This window comes from Cibotium barometz, chromosome 56 (assembly GCF_041138505.1).
Source record: "Cibotium barometz isolate CiBa-2024 chromosome 56, ASM4113850v1, whole genome shotgun sequence".
NCBI lineage: Eukaryota > Viridiplantae > Streptophyta > Polypodiopsida > Cyatheales > Cibotiaceae > Cibotium > Cibotium barometz.
This window is the reverse complement of record NC_141101.1, coordinates 1,014,214-1,026,134: the sequence shown is the minus strand read 5'-3', so window position 1 is coordinate 1,026,134 and position 11,921 is coordinate 1,014,214. Positions and strand designations below refer to the sequence as shown.

Sequence of the window (11,921 nt, the reverse complement as noted above, 5' to 3'; positions counted from 1 at the left end):
TAGTGAAGATGGAAAACGGTATCCCCTCTTTCCAACGAGCAACTACTAGCAAGGCATTCTTTTGTGATAAAATCATGAAGATTATTTAGTAATGCTTAATCAATATCACTACCACCTAATGATATTATCACACTTAGCTCAAGCAAGCACTTTGAAATTGACATTGGGTTGATCACACAATGCATCTTCATTAGATAACTTCTTTGGTCTACCATGATTTTTCTTTGGTTCTATGCTTAAAACCTCATTACTTTGATTGTCTAAATTAGTAATTTTTCACTCCTTGTTTCTCTTGCTTTTTTTTTTTTCATTTTTGACATTACATCATAGACAAAAAAAAGTAATGAATATGTAAAAAAATCTATTAATTGGGAATACATACTTATGTAAACTTTTTATGATTTCATGTAGAAGAATATTTTTGACAATGGTGATGAAACAACGTATTGGATTAAATCTGTGCGCTTGAAATGCTTGAAACGCTTGGGTTACTTGAAATGCTTGTTAATTTGATTGCATGAGGCACCTTGATGACCTTCACCTTCAATCCAGTGGTTAGTCAAAATACTTGCTGCTTGTACTACATGAGGTTCAGATTGCATGAGGCACCTTGATGTCCTTTGCCTTTAATCTAATTGTCAGTCAAAATGCTTGTTGTAGGCCCCTATTGCTCGTTATTCTACAGGAGGTTCAGATGCATGGTAAATGCGTTTATATAAGGATGTGTGGACATGACAGGCATGGATTAGTACACTCTATGATAGAAAGTTAATTATTGAGCAAATCAAGAGACGTAGTTCTCTCTCTCTCTCTCTCACACACACACACACACACACGCACACGCACACGCACACGCACACGCGCACACACACACACACACACACACACACACACACAGAGCAGGCTCTTGAGAGTCAAATCTCACCCTCGAGGAACGATCTTGCCTTCAATGGCTTGTCGTTCGTTGAGGGTGAGGTACTCGCAGGACTGTGCCTGGGGAGTTTAGCCCTGTTTGTTCACCAACAACATGAATCTTTAACTCAGAGGAGCTTGTTTACACATATCAAGAGGTTTACCATGGTGTATGTATTTGAGATAGGCATAACCGTTGCATGCGCTTTCACGAGACCATGTGGATTAATTAATTGATTTTCATTTTTTACTGGTTGTAGGCCCTTATTATATCTAGTGTGAGCATGAGTTACAAGTTTGAGAAAGCCCATGAAAGCACCCCACTTTAAACTGCTTGGATTATATTCTGGCTTCTAAATTAGAAGCAATGTTTACCATTTAATAGGGGCCATGTGGATTAATTAATTGATTTTCATTTTTTACTCGTTGTAGGCCCTTATTATATCTAGTGTGAGCATGAGTTACAAGTTTGAGAAAGCCCATGAAAGCACCCCACTTTAAATTGCTCGGATTATCTTCTAGCTTCTAAATTGGCTAACAATTTGAGCTGAGAAGTAGGCAATTCTATTGGAAAAATCTTATAATACAAGGCTTTGGAAGCCTATAAAAAAGAAGAGTACTTAGTGGAAAATTTTATATAAATTTTAACTAGCTATATATTGATTCGACAAGAAATGAATCACAATGGGAGCCAACTATGCAATCATGCAATTTGAAAGGCAAACATAATCATGGAAATTCCAAATTTGTGATTTATATGATAATTTGGGATTGATCAACAAATCAAGATTCACGTTGTGAAAGCAAATTGTAATATCGGGTTCACAAGCTTTGAGCTCGAAGTTGTGACCCTTTTCTACAGTTCACAAATGGGCATGTGCCTTGACTAAAATGCCTAATTCTTGCAACTAATAGCCTAGAACCTTTTAACCCATGCTCCCGCCTCATATTTCTTGCACCTTTGGTGAATGTCTATTTGCTTGGCAAGACCTTTATTGTGTGGACTTCACAGGGCATACACTTGCCCTTTTGGGGCGGCTTTTAAACCCCGCTCTTGCCTTATTGTGAGAGCCTACTAATGTTTCGGTGATGTTCACACGGCTAGTTCGGGCGCCTTAGTTCCGAACCAGTGTGAACCCCGTCACTAGCGTTGGTACCCGGTCATAATATATGATGTATACATATGAGGTGCCTAATTGCGCGGTTTGGGGATGCGTAGAGTTAATGAGCGGATTAAGAAAAGGGCAAACGTATTTATAACCTCTCAACAAGGTGTGCAGTCTTGCTGGTGCAGAGCACGCTGAAAGCCGTAGGCAAGGCAAGACGGTCCATCTTGGAAGCTGAAGGGGCAGGGGTAGCCATGGCCGTGAATCTCACTGGCATTTACCTCCACGTTGTGGCGGATGTCATCAACAACGTCCGAGCGGACTTCCTGAGCGAGGGGGTCGACGAAACAGTTCTCCACGAGCTCCAGTCGGTAGGTTCTCCTAACACACACACACACACACACACACACACACACACACACGCACGCACGCACACACACAACCGGCTTTTCTTCTTTTTCTTTTTCAGAGTTTAGGGCATTCGGTGCTTGTAGAGAGCTTAGAGGCGAAATGCTTTGTGACTGTGTAACTTGAGCAGTTGTGGGAGCTCAACATGATGCAAGCAGGAACAATTCAAGCTCTTGGAGGGGACATACCATTCGCAAGAGGAGGTGGAGGAGGGCATCCTCCCATCACCCCCGTCCATGACCTCAACATGCCATATGAGGGGGAGACGCCCACCGCCGAGCTCCTCTTTCCACCTGTAAGATAGAAGCTATTGTCATGCGCTGCTGCTAGCAATTGTCTCTGAAGTGTGCAATTTCCTTAATCTCTCCCAGCCTCGAACTGTATCCAATGTTTCTTATGTGCAACAAAGGGAGACTTTGCCCTTGTCTTTCTACCTAGAGTTTTTTCTGAGGGGGAGTTTGTGTAGTGCAGACACCAGTGCATACTCCATTGCCAACCTTTGTGGCCCCTGGTCTCAGTCCAAGTCCCAGCGAGCATCCCGAGGCAGGCATTGCCGGGGATGCTGCAATTGGGAGGCCGGCCCTGTATATGGTAACCCTAATCTTCTATCCTTCCCATCTGCACTCATGTCTGAGAACGGTTTTTTTATTTCACTATTTTAGTCAAAATACACTAGATTAAACATGTGTTTCCTGCCCTTGCATGCATCAGCCTTCTGCATGGATGAATCAGAAGCTAGATACGAGTCTAGGGATGAACCCAAAGCTAGATATGAATGTAGGTAAGTTGCAGACTTCTGGATTATCAAATTACATGATGGACAAACGCACCCAGCTTTTGGAAATTGCTCATGTATGATTAAGATTGTCACCTCATTGTCACTTGTGTACTCATAGCTATTTTATTTCACAATACAGCCTATGAAGGTGGAGATGAGGAAGAAGCGAGTGGACAGGTCCCGGTAACAAAGGTAATAGAGTGTGGGAGTTCATTATAGGTGCTTTTATATCATCTATTCAGTGTCTCTTTCTTCACGATTTCCTTGTGCCTCAAGGTGGAAATTAGTCTTCAGTCACCTTCTTGAAGAAAATCATGTATTTCTCCATTTCAATACGTGTCAGTGGCGGTTAAGTGTCTCCACCACCGTGCTGATGCCTGCATTACCTGTTGGATTGAATTGAAATTGGGGGAAGAGAGTTATTGGGCGTCTCTAGTGATTGTGTTATGCTGATGACCTTATTAGTAATATATCTATTTCAACTAGACTTTGTATTCTTGCGAAGTTTAGCCTCGATAAAAATGAGAACCTTCTTTTTTTCGGGAGGAAAATGGTTTTATATATCACTGAAAGCTCTGCCTACACAACATGAAAAACCTTCAAGTTAAATTCTGTACATTATAACGGTGCACTTTCTCCACCTTTGTTTGCAGAGATGCGTTTCCACCAAAGCACCCTGCACGTGTTACTAAGATTTGATGCTTTCTGGACAGGAATTTTTACCTCCCTCTACTGGTAAGCGAAAAAGAGAGGATGTTGCACCTAACTTGAACTATCTATCGGGAAGCTATTTTCCCCAACATGATGGGGCAGGAGATATAGTCCCCAGCGTAGTATCAATAGAACAAGCTTCATGCAGTGTCGGGGTAAGCTTGTCATGATAGGTTAATGATTTGTTTATTTCTGTACTGATTTGACTGCCAAAACGAATTTGACATGTGCTATTCCCAACAGGCAAAGAAACCCTCGCATATGGAGGATTCAATCACTTTGGTTGCAAAGAGAAACTTGAGAATGGGTATAGATCAATGCAAACACACTAAGGAGAGAGCCTTGGCTGACACCCTCATACATGAAATTGTGGACTCTCGTCACGTGGCAACACATTCTTCAATTCCGCAATTTGATGGCATTGGTGACAACTATGATGATGTAAGGAAGATTTAAAAAGATTAAATTAGAAAAAAGAAATGTTGAAGGAGAGGTCTCACTGCTGCTATATTTAGTCTTGAAGTATGTGAATCCAATAGCAAAATGAATGCATTGTAGATTTTTGAAAGCACACCAGTGTTGAGGGAGGGAGAGAAAGAAAGAAGTTATATCGGTTGTCTTCAAAAGATCCACTTGGACCTGGTGGAGAGGCTGCAGAGGCAGATGACCCAGCCTCAAGCGCCTGTTGCGCCAGTTGGTTTGGCAGCTGGGGATTAGATGGAGGTTTCAGCAGGCCAGTTCTCTATCAATTTTTTGTCAAAGTCTAGTAGAGAGGCTCCAGGCTCCAACCTTGAGATGGCACTCTTTCCCGGTATGAGACAATCCTTGTGGATCCTCGAAATGCTAGAGGCTCCAGGCTCCAACCTTGAGATGACACTCTTTCCAGGTATGAGACAATCCTTGTGGATCCTCGAAATGCCAGAGGGTCCTTTTTACATCTAGACGCTAGTCCCCTTTCTTTGGAGGTTGGGAGGCAGGTGTCGACACTTGAGTAGGTCCCTAGTGTGGCTTTCTACTTTTGTATAGCAATGTCGCCTTCGAGAGCGGCCAGCCATGGAGGAAGCTCCCCTTGTGTGTCTCTTTACTGCTGTTTCCAATGTTTGTACTCTGCCTTAGGTAGGTCCCTTTTCAACTAATAGAGGATCTTTTTTTGGGGGAAAAAAAGACCAAATGGGTCTATGACAACCAAAGTGGACAATAATTCCATGTGGTACTGAGCCATGGAAAAAGCTGAAACACACAAAAATAGACTAGTTGGGTGTGTATCTCACCATCGTCATCATCATCATAATGGATGGTATGGGGGATACAAATATAGATAACAATCTTGGATTCTATGATTGCTGAGAGGCTCACCTTATCCACTGCTGGTGGGGGGTCGCAAAAGAATCTCCCTGTTCTAGTGCTGCTGTGTGGTGGGTAGCTGTGGACTCTGAGCGTGTGGGTGTGGAGTGCACCGTAGCTGATGGGCGTAGTCCAAAGTGAACCAAGAGAGTTGAGGTGTGGGCTCGGTATGGCTTCTGGTTCTCCAGGGAGAGTCTGTTGGCTGAAGGGCTTTTCTAGGCCGTCGTTTGGTGCTGTCAGCCTGTGTTTGGAAGAAGCTTGTGATGTTCAACTTTGAGGTTTCTTGGGGCTGGGCTCTTCTCTTTGAGAGGAGTGAGTTTGTATGCATGTTGAGCTCCATTAGGTAAACTAGGTATTGTGGTAAGGGAAATCAATGATTCAGGATAGTGGACCAAATCCCTCATTGAAGAGGCATTGGCTGCTCATGCTTTCGAGGACCGTCTAGTGGCAATTAGAGCAAGTTGAGCGATTTGTAGATGGTTTGAAACCATCCTTGTATGTAGACATTCGTGCATATGAGCCTTGTGATGTTGCAGTTCGTCTTGCTACAACCATCGAGACGACGTGGGAGAGTTCCAAGTCTGGGACTCAACGACAGGGCAACATAATGACAAAGACGAGGGTAGGTAGTCCAAGGCCAAGGATGGTAAGGACAAGGCAAGTGGGGGAACCTTGGTGACTCGCCTCACGCCTGAAGACTCCACTGAGCATATTGGAAGGGGCTGTTTGAAGAACATGAAGAAGAATGGTAAGGGCAAGGAGAAGACCAGTTCGTTTGCCGTGGGAGAATCTATGACATCAACACAAATCTTAACTCACATTCCCTCTTCTCCTTCTCGTCTTGTCACATGCACCCTGCACTGCACTGGAGTCCTATGTGACACACTTGCTCTACATCAGTGCAACATTCATATAGTAGGATTGCCTTTTGTAAAAGGGATATTTGTTGTATGCCGTGACCCCATTGTGAGCCTGAGTCCGAGACATGTCAGGCATGAGATACGTAGGTCAGTCTCCATAGCCATAGAGACATTAGCCTAGGTATTGCATTAGTAAGCATGTAGGGCATAAGCACATAGTCTGGGACATGTCAAGCATGAGCTACGTAGGTCAGTCTCCATAGCCATAGAGTCTGGATGTCTCAGTCTTCTTACCCACTTGGAGAATTCATCAGATAAAGTCATGTAGAAGTCAACCTTGTCAGAGGGCAGCGGAAAGATGCAGACGAATGACAAAAACGCTGAAGCTCCAAGAGAAAGATGAGAGAAAACAGCAAAATGTTGATGCACTAACCTCAAGAAAAGAGTGGATACAACTGTCAAAAGTGCGCAGTGGAAAGCGTGAGACATAGGCACCATAGTTACCAGGGGACGGGAACGGGGACGGGGACGGCTAAAGGTAGGGAACGGGGACGGGGGGTGGGGACGGCACTCAAAATTGTTAATTTTAGAGGAGTAAAGAATCAAGATTAATCAATCAATAACAACAAGCTTTCTAACTCCAAAAGTTATGAATCATGATACACATTACATTTAAAATTAAATTACGCTATGAGGTGCAAGAGTCAAGAGTCAAGACTTGCAAAGTCGAAAAAGAAAGACTTTAAAGTTGATAACATTAAATAGATATACTCAAAAGATGTTGGGGCCTAGGCGATACAAAATATAAGTCACTCGCTCTCATACTCTGCGCTCCCAATAAGAGAGGTGCTAGCCTCATGATCATGAGTGCGTGAAGTGTGGATGGGGGTTGTGTCATCCGATGAAGGCTCATGATGAGAACCATCTGTCCCACCCTCCTGTGCAATAGTTGTAGCTGCCTCCTCTTGTTCCATCTCCCACTGTGTAAAAGTATCGGCATTGCATCTTGCACTCTTGCCAAGCATGCGCAAGTTTGCGCTAATGAAGACAAGATCATTAGCTCTTTCCACCCCAAGCCGATTTCTTTTCTTTGATGAAATGTGATTGTAGGAGGACCATAATTGCTCTAGGCAAGAAGAGCTAACGGACTGGCTCAAGATCCGGATCGCCAACTGTTGTAGCTCTGGTTCATCTGATCCGAAGTCCTCCCACCATAATGCTGCACCAACCTTGAATCTGTCCTGCTGCGCATCTGCACATCCATATGAGCCTTGAAATGCCCTGTAATTAGAGAGCTGGTCTCTAATTTTGCGCCTGATTTCTGCATCCGGCGTGAGGCAATCCAAGATGAGTCTCCAACCGTTGCTCACCTCTTTATCACCCTCCTGCCCTTTTCCCTGAAATTCTGGGTCCACCATAAAAGCAGTTGCATGTAAAGGAGAGGAATATGAGCTCCATCTCGCCACACAAAGCGAGTGGATCTCCTCATATCTATCTACGTTTGGCTCAAGCTTCTCAAGACTCTCTATCATCTGGTCCATGGCTTCATATACTTTGCCGATGCATGGCTGCATAGCATCAACAATCCTGAGCAAGTGGACAATGGGATGCACCATGGCGTCAGTGCGCTTGAGGTCCTCCCAAAAATCAGCATCGTCGACCTTTTTCTTGCATGAAATCCCTACCTGTGTACGTGCAAAAGATGAGGAGCAAAACTCATCACTGATGAATAGTTGCCGCACGGCACCCTGACAATCCTTCAAGCAATGCAACATAAGAAAGTTGTATGCAAGGCGAGTGTCTGAGTACTTGAGAAGGACCTTTGTGGACCTCTTCCCAAACTCGGATCGAAGGTATGTGTGATTGTTGATGAAGGTCACAATTGCACATGCATCATCAATCACCGATTCAATCCATGACAATTTCCCAATATCTTTCAAAAGATTATTGAGACAATGTGCCATGCAAAAAGAGACGGTGATTTGAGGATACATACTCTCAAAGAATAGCTCCCGTTGCCCTATTTGTCGCCTCACCATCCGTGACGAAACCGATCACACATTCGGGGCCGATAATCTCGACAGCACTACTCCACTCAGCAGCAAGTACATCCGCACTCTTTCCCGTCCCTGAAGCATCATGTGAGGAGACAAAGTACATCTCCCCCCGTGAGTATGCCACAAGGCCATCGATAGACCTTTTTCGCGTGTCACTCCATCCGTTTGCAATCAAAGAGACTCCATTACGAGCCCATTGTCTCTTTGTGTTTGCCGCCGCTTGCTCAACAAGGCGTTTCTCCTTGTCAAGCATAGTGGTCCGCAAGGTTTCGGAGGATGGAGGTGTGTAGTGAGGACCGTACTCGCCAACCTTCTTCACCATCGTTTTGAAGTAGTCGGACCTATTTATCATTTCAAAAAAAAAGAGGGTAAGTACTTAGTAATTAGAATGGTGACCCGTGAATCGTGACTCGTGAGACATGATGATGAAATCATGTGAGTGAAATACGTACCGTGCCACACGAAAAGCAATGTGGTCATGAAAAAAGAAGCGGGCCACCACGGCATCAACCTCCTCCTCCTTTTTGGGATCCCAACTCCCCTCAAGAGTACTTTGCCGACGAGAGAGAGAGGGTGGACTAGGTTGCGGCATTGAGAAGGTGGCTTGTGTGAAGCCTGGAGTAGTGCCACGAGGAGGACGTGGTAGAGGGGTAGATGAAGATGCACCACCACCTGATGTAGAACCTGATGTTTGGGTTGGAGTGACATAAGTGTTGGGATCCACTCCACACACCCTTTGGCTTGCATTCAAAGCTTGATGGGCGGCAAGCTTTGCAAGAAGCTCCTTTCTTATCTCCGGTGTGACCCGCTCACAAAATTTCACCTCATGACCGGGCTCATGCAACAAATGGGCCCTCACCCTATTGGCCCCACCCATACGCTTATATGGGCAAAGCTTGCATGTCCATGGACGTGCACCCCCCGCATGAGTAGGAGGCTCGAAGTTGACCTCATCCCACCATGACCACCCATCCGTTCTACTCCTACCGCCCGCATGAGAAGAGGATGCCATGAATAGTTAGTAACTTAGTAGTAGTCTAGTAGAAGAGGGTGGAGAGAGCTTAGAGGGGTAGAGTAGGAGAAGAGGTAGAGGGAAGATTGAAGAAGTCTAGTAGAAGAGGGTGGAGAGAGCTTAGAGGGTAGAGTAGGAGAAGAGGTAGAGGGAAGATTGAAGTAGTCTAGTAGGAGAGGGTGGAGAGGAAGGTGGTGGAGTAGGAGAGGGAGATAGTGGACAGGAAAGCTTGAGTAGGAGAGGGAGATGGTGGAGAGGTACTCAAGTCTTGGAAGTTGGAAGGCTTGAGTCAATGAGTAGAAGAGGAGTAGCAGGAAGCCCATTATATAGCATATGGCAGCTCTCTCTCTCTCTCTCTCTCTCTCTCTCTCTCTCTCTCAAACTCTCAAACGGCCAGCCGCCAACGGCTAGTAGCCGTTGCCCGAAAAAAAAAAACGGCTCGATTTTTGTAGCCGTTGCGCCATTGCAGACGTCCCCCCGTCCCCGGCTGACAACGTCCCCCCGTCCCCTCGGGCGGGGACGCCCGTCCCCTGGTCACGTCCCATCCGTCCCATCCGTCCCGTCCCCCGGGCCGTCCCGCCGTCGTTACGCTACTGCCGTTAGTCGGGACGGCGTTCCCACATCCCACGTGGGCGTCCCGCCGTCCCCCTGTCACTATGATAGGCACAGAGAGAGAGAGAAAATGAATCTGCATAATGAAGAAGAAGCAATGATACAAACAACCTTGTGCAAGGGGTGGTCCTTGTAGGTGAGGGCATGATGAACAACTACTCTCGTAAGAGAGGACCCGGGCCTGGAAGCACCTGTCAAGGTGTCTACAAATGAGTAAGAGCCTGGCCTTATATAGTCCCTCCTGGAGCCGGCCGACTTGCTCTAAAAAAAGACCCACGACTAGAAAAATAATAAACATGTGAATATGGGTGGCCAACCCTACAACCAAGGGATAAATCTGGGCACCCCTAATACACAACATGTGTACACTACCAGGAAATGAATAATGCTAACACCCCCTCAGATATGGGAGAGAAACTAGTCCAAGGAGCTGGAAAAGGAAACCTCCAAAGCAAGTTGAGAAGTCGATTTGCTCCCGCCTCTGCCACTTACTCCAAGAAACTGCTCCCGATCCAGAAGTCCAGCAAAATCCAAAAATGAACCACCAGATGTCCATATCTCCAACCCAATCTGTATCACACTAGTCCACACAATGTGCTCCCTCTTCAGCCCAAAAAAGGATATCATCTGACTCTTACCTCCAAGAAAAAAATATGCTCCTTCGAGAACACCGCCAAACTGTCTCCCTGTTGGCAACCCCTCTAGACACCCTAGAGGCCCACAATGTCTACATCAGCCTTGGTACTCAAGCCTCCAATTCTGAGCTTGTTGAGCACCAATCTCCAGATACAAGGTTTTCGGATCTTCATGTATCCCTTGGTCCAAGAATGCCTCTCTGTCTTGCTAACACTCAAAGTGGAAGAAACATACCTCCAGCACTGTAGCTGACTATCCTGTTGGCACCTGACCTTTAAAACCTGTATCTATAACTCGCCGTCGCGTGATGGGACACCTTCTGTAGAAGAGCTTCAACCCGGTGCTCTGATACCATGTCAAAAGTGCGCAGCGGGGAGCGTGAGACGTAGGCACACAGAGAAAGAAAACGAATCTGCATAATGAAGGAGGAGCAATGATACAAACAGCCTTGTGCAAGGGGTGGTCCCCATAGGTGAGGGCATGATGAACAACTACTCCCGTAAGGGAGGACCCGGGCTTGGAAGCCCCTGTCAAGGTGTCTACAAATGAGTAAGAGCTTGGCCTTATATAGCCCCTACTGGAGTTGGCTAACTTGCTCTAAAAAATGACCCACGACTAGAAAAATAATAAACATGTGAATATGGGTGGCCAACCCTACAACCAAGGGCCTTGACCAGAGGGAAAAATATGGTGCTGCCCGTGATAAATCTGGGCACCCCTGATACACAACTTGGGCACACTACCAGGAGATGAATAATGCTAACAACAACCAGACTGTAGGCGAGGAGTGGGCTCCGTAGGTAGAGGGCTGAAGGTGCTCACCAAGAATGATCAAGGAATGATGATAAAATGTCACATGCACACCCTGTTGGTGTATAGGTGGCATGGCATTCTTTGCATTCATGAGCATTTAGCATAACATTCTTAGCATCAAGCAAGCATTAAGCATGGCATTCGAGCATTAAGTCAACATTGTGGGCAGCCGACAGGAGTGTACAAGAGCCGACTAGGCATTATGATCAGTCTTGAGAATATTCAGCAGCCAACAGGGTACTACAACCAGCCGACTGGTATTAATGATAGTCGTGGACACTTTCTGTAGGCTGACAGCAGTAGGCACAGCCTGACCAGCAATAAATTCACATATAAAAGGCATTGCACATCATTCAGTCCAGCAGCTCTCCATCGTTTGGTGGTCTTCAGCCCAATACCCTAAGAGGGTGTGGAGTTCAACATTCAACATTCAGCAAGTACAGCATTCAGCATTCAAAATCAGCATTCAGACCATCAAATCATCATCATCATCATAGATCTTTTTAGATCTCAGTTGTAACCATCTCATTTAATATAGCTGCATTGCATTGCATTGAAACCATTCTCTATCTCTTGGAGCGTTTCTAAGTGCAGTTTAGTTAAGGCTAAGGTTGTTTTACTATGATCAATCCCTCGCATGAGAGTTCCCACCACAAATGCACAATCAGGGCG

At 45.5% G+C, this 11,921-nt stretch overlaps 1 protein-coding gene across 2 annotated transcripts in view; it reads left to right on the top strand.

Moving 5' to 3' along the window:
• Positions 1–2,110: 2,110 nt before the first annotated feature.
• LOC147606773 (transcription initiation factor IIA large subunit-like) overlaps positions 2,111–11,921 on the top strand; it is a 76,235-nt gene continuing 66,424 nt past the window's right edge. The window contains exons 1-7 of one of the 2 annotated variants that reach the window (XM_086790974.1): positions 2,111–2,389; positions 2,557–2,721; positions 2,898–3,017; positions 3,138–3,207; positions 3,344–3,396; positions 3,918–4,070; positions 4,159–4,356. In XM_086790974.1, coding sequence (XP_086647100.1) covers positions 2,273–2,389; positions 2,557–2,721; positions 2,898–3,017; positions 3,138–3,207; positions 3,344–3,396; positions 3,918–4,070; positions 4,159–4,356 — 876 coding nt within the window. In that variant the 5' untranslated portion in view covers positions 2,111–2,272. The remainder of the gene's footprint in view (positions 2,390–2,556; positions 2,722–2,897; positions 3,018–3,137; positions 3,208–3,343; positions 3,397–3,917; positions 4,071–4,158; positions 4,357–11,921) is intronic. The other variant, XR_015264818.1, reaches the window with a different exon arrangement.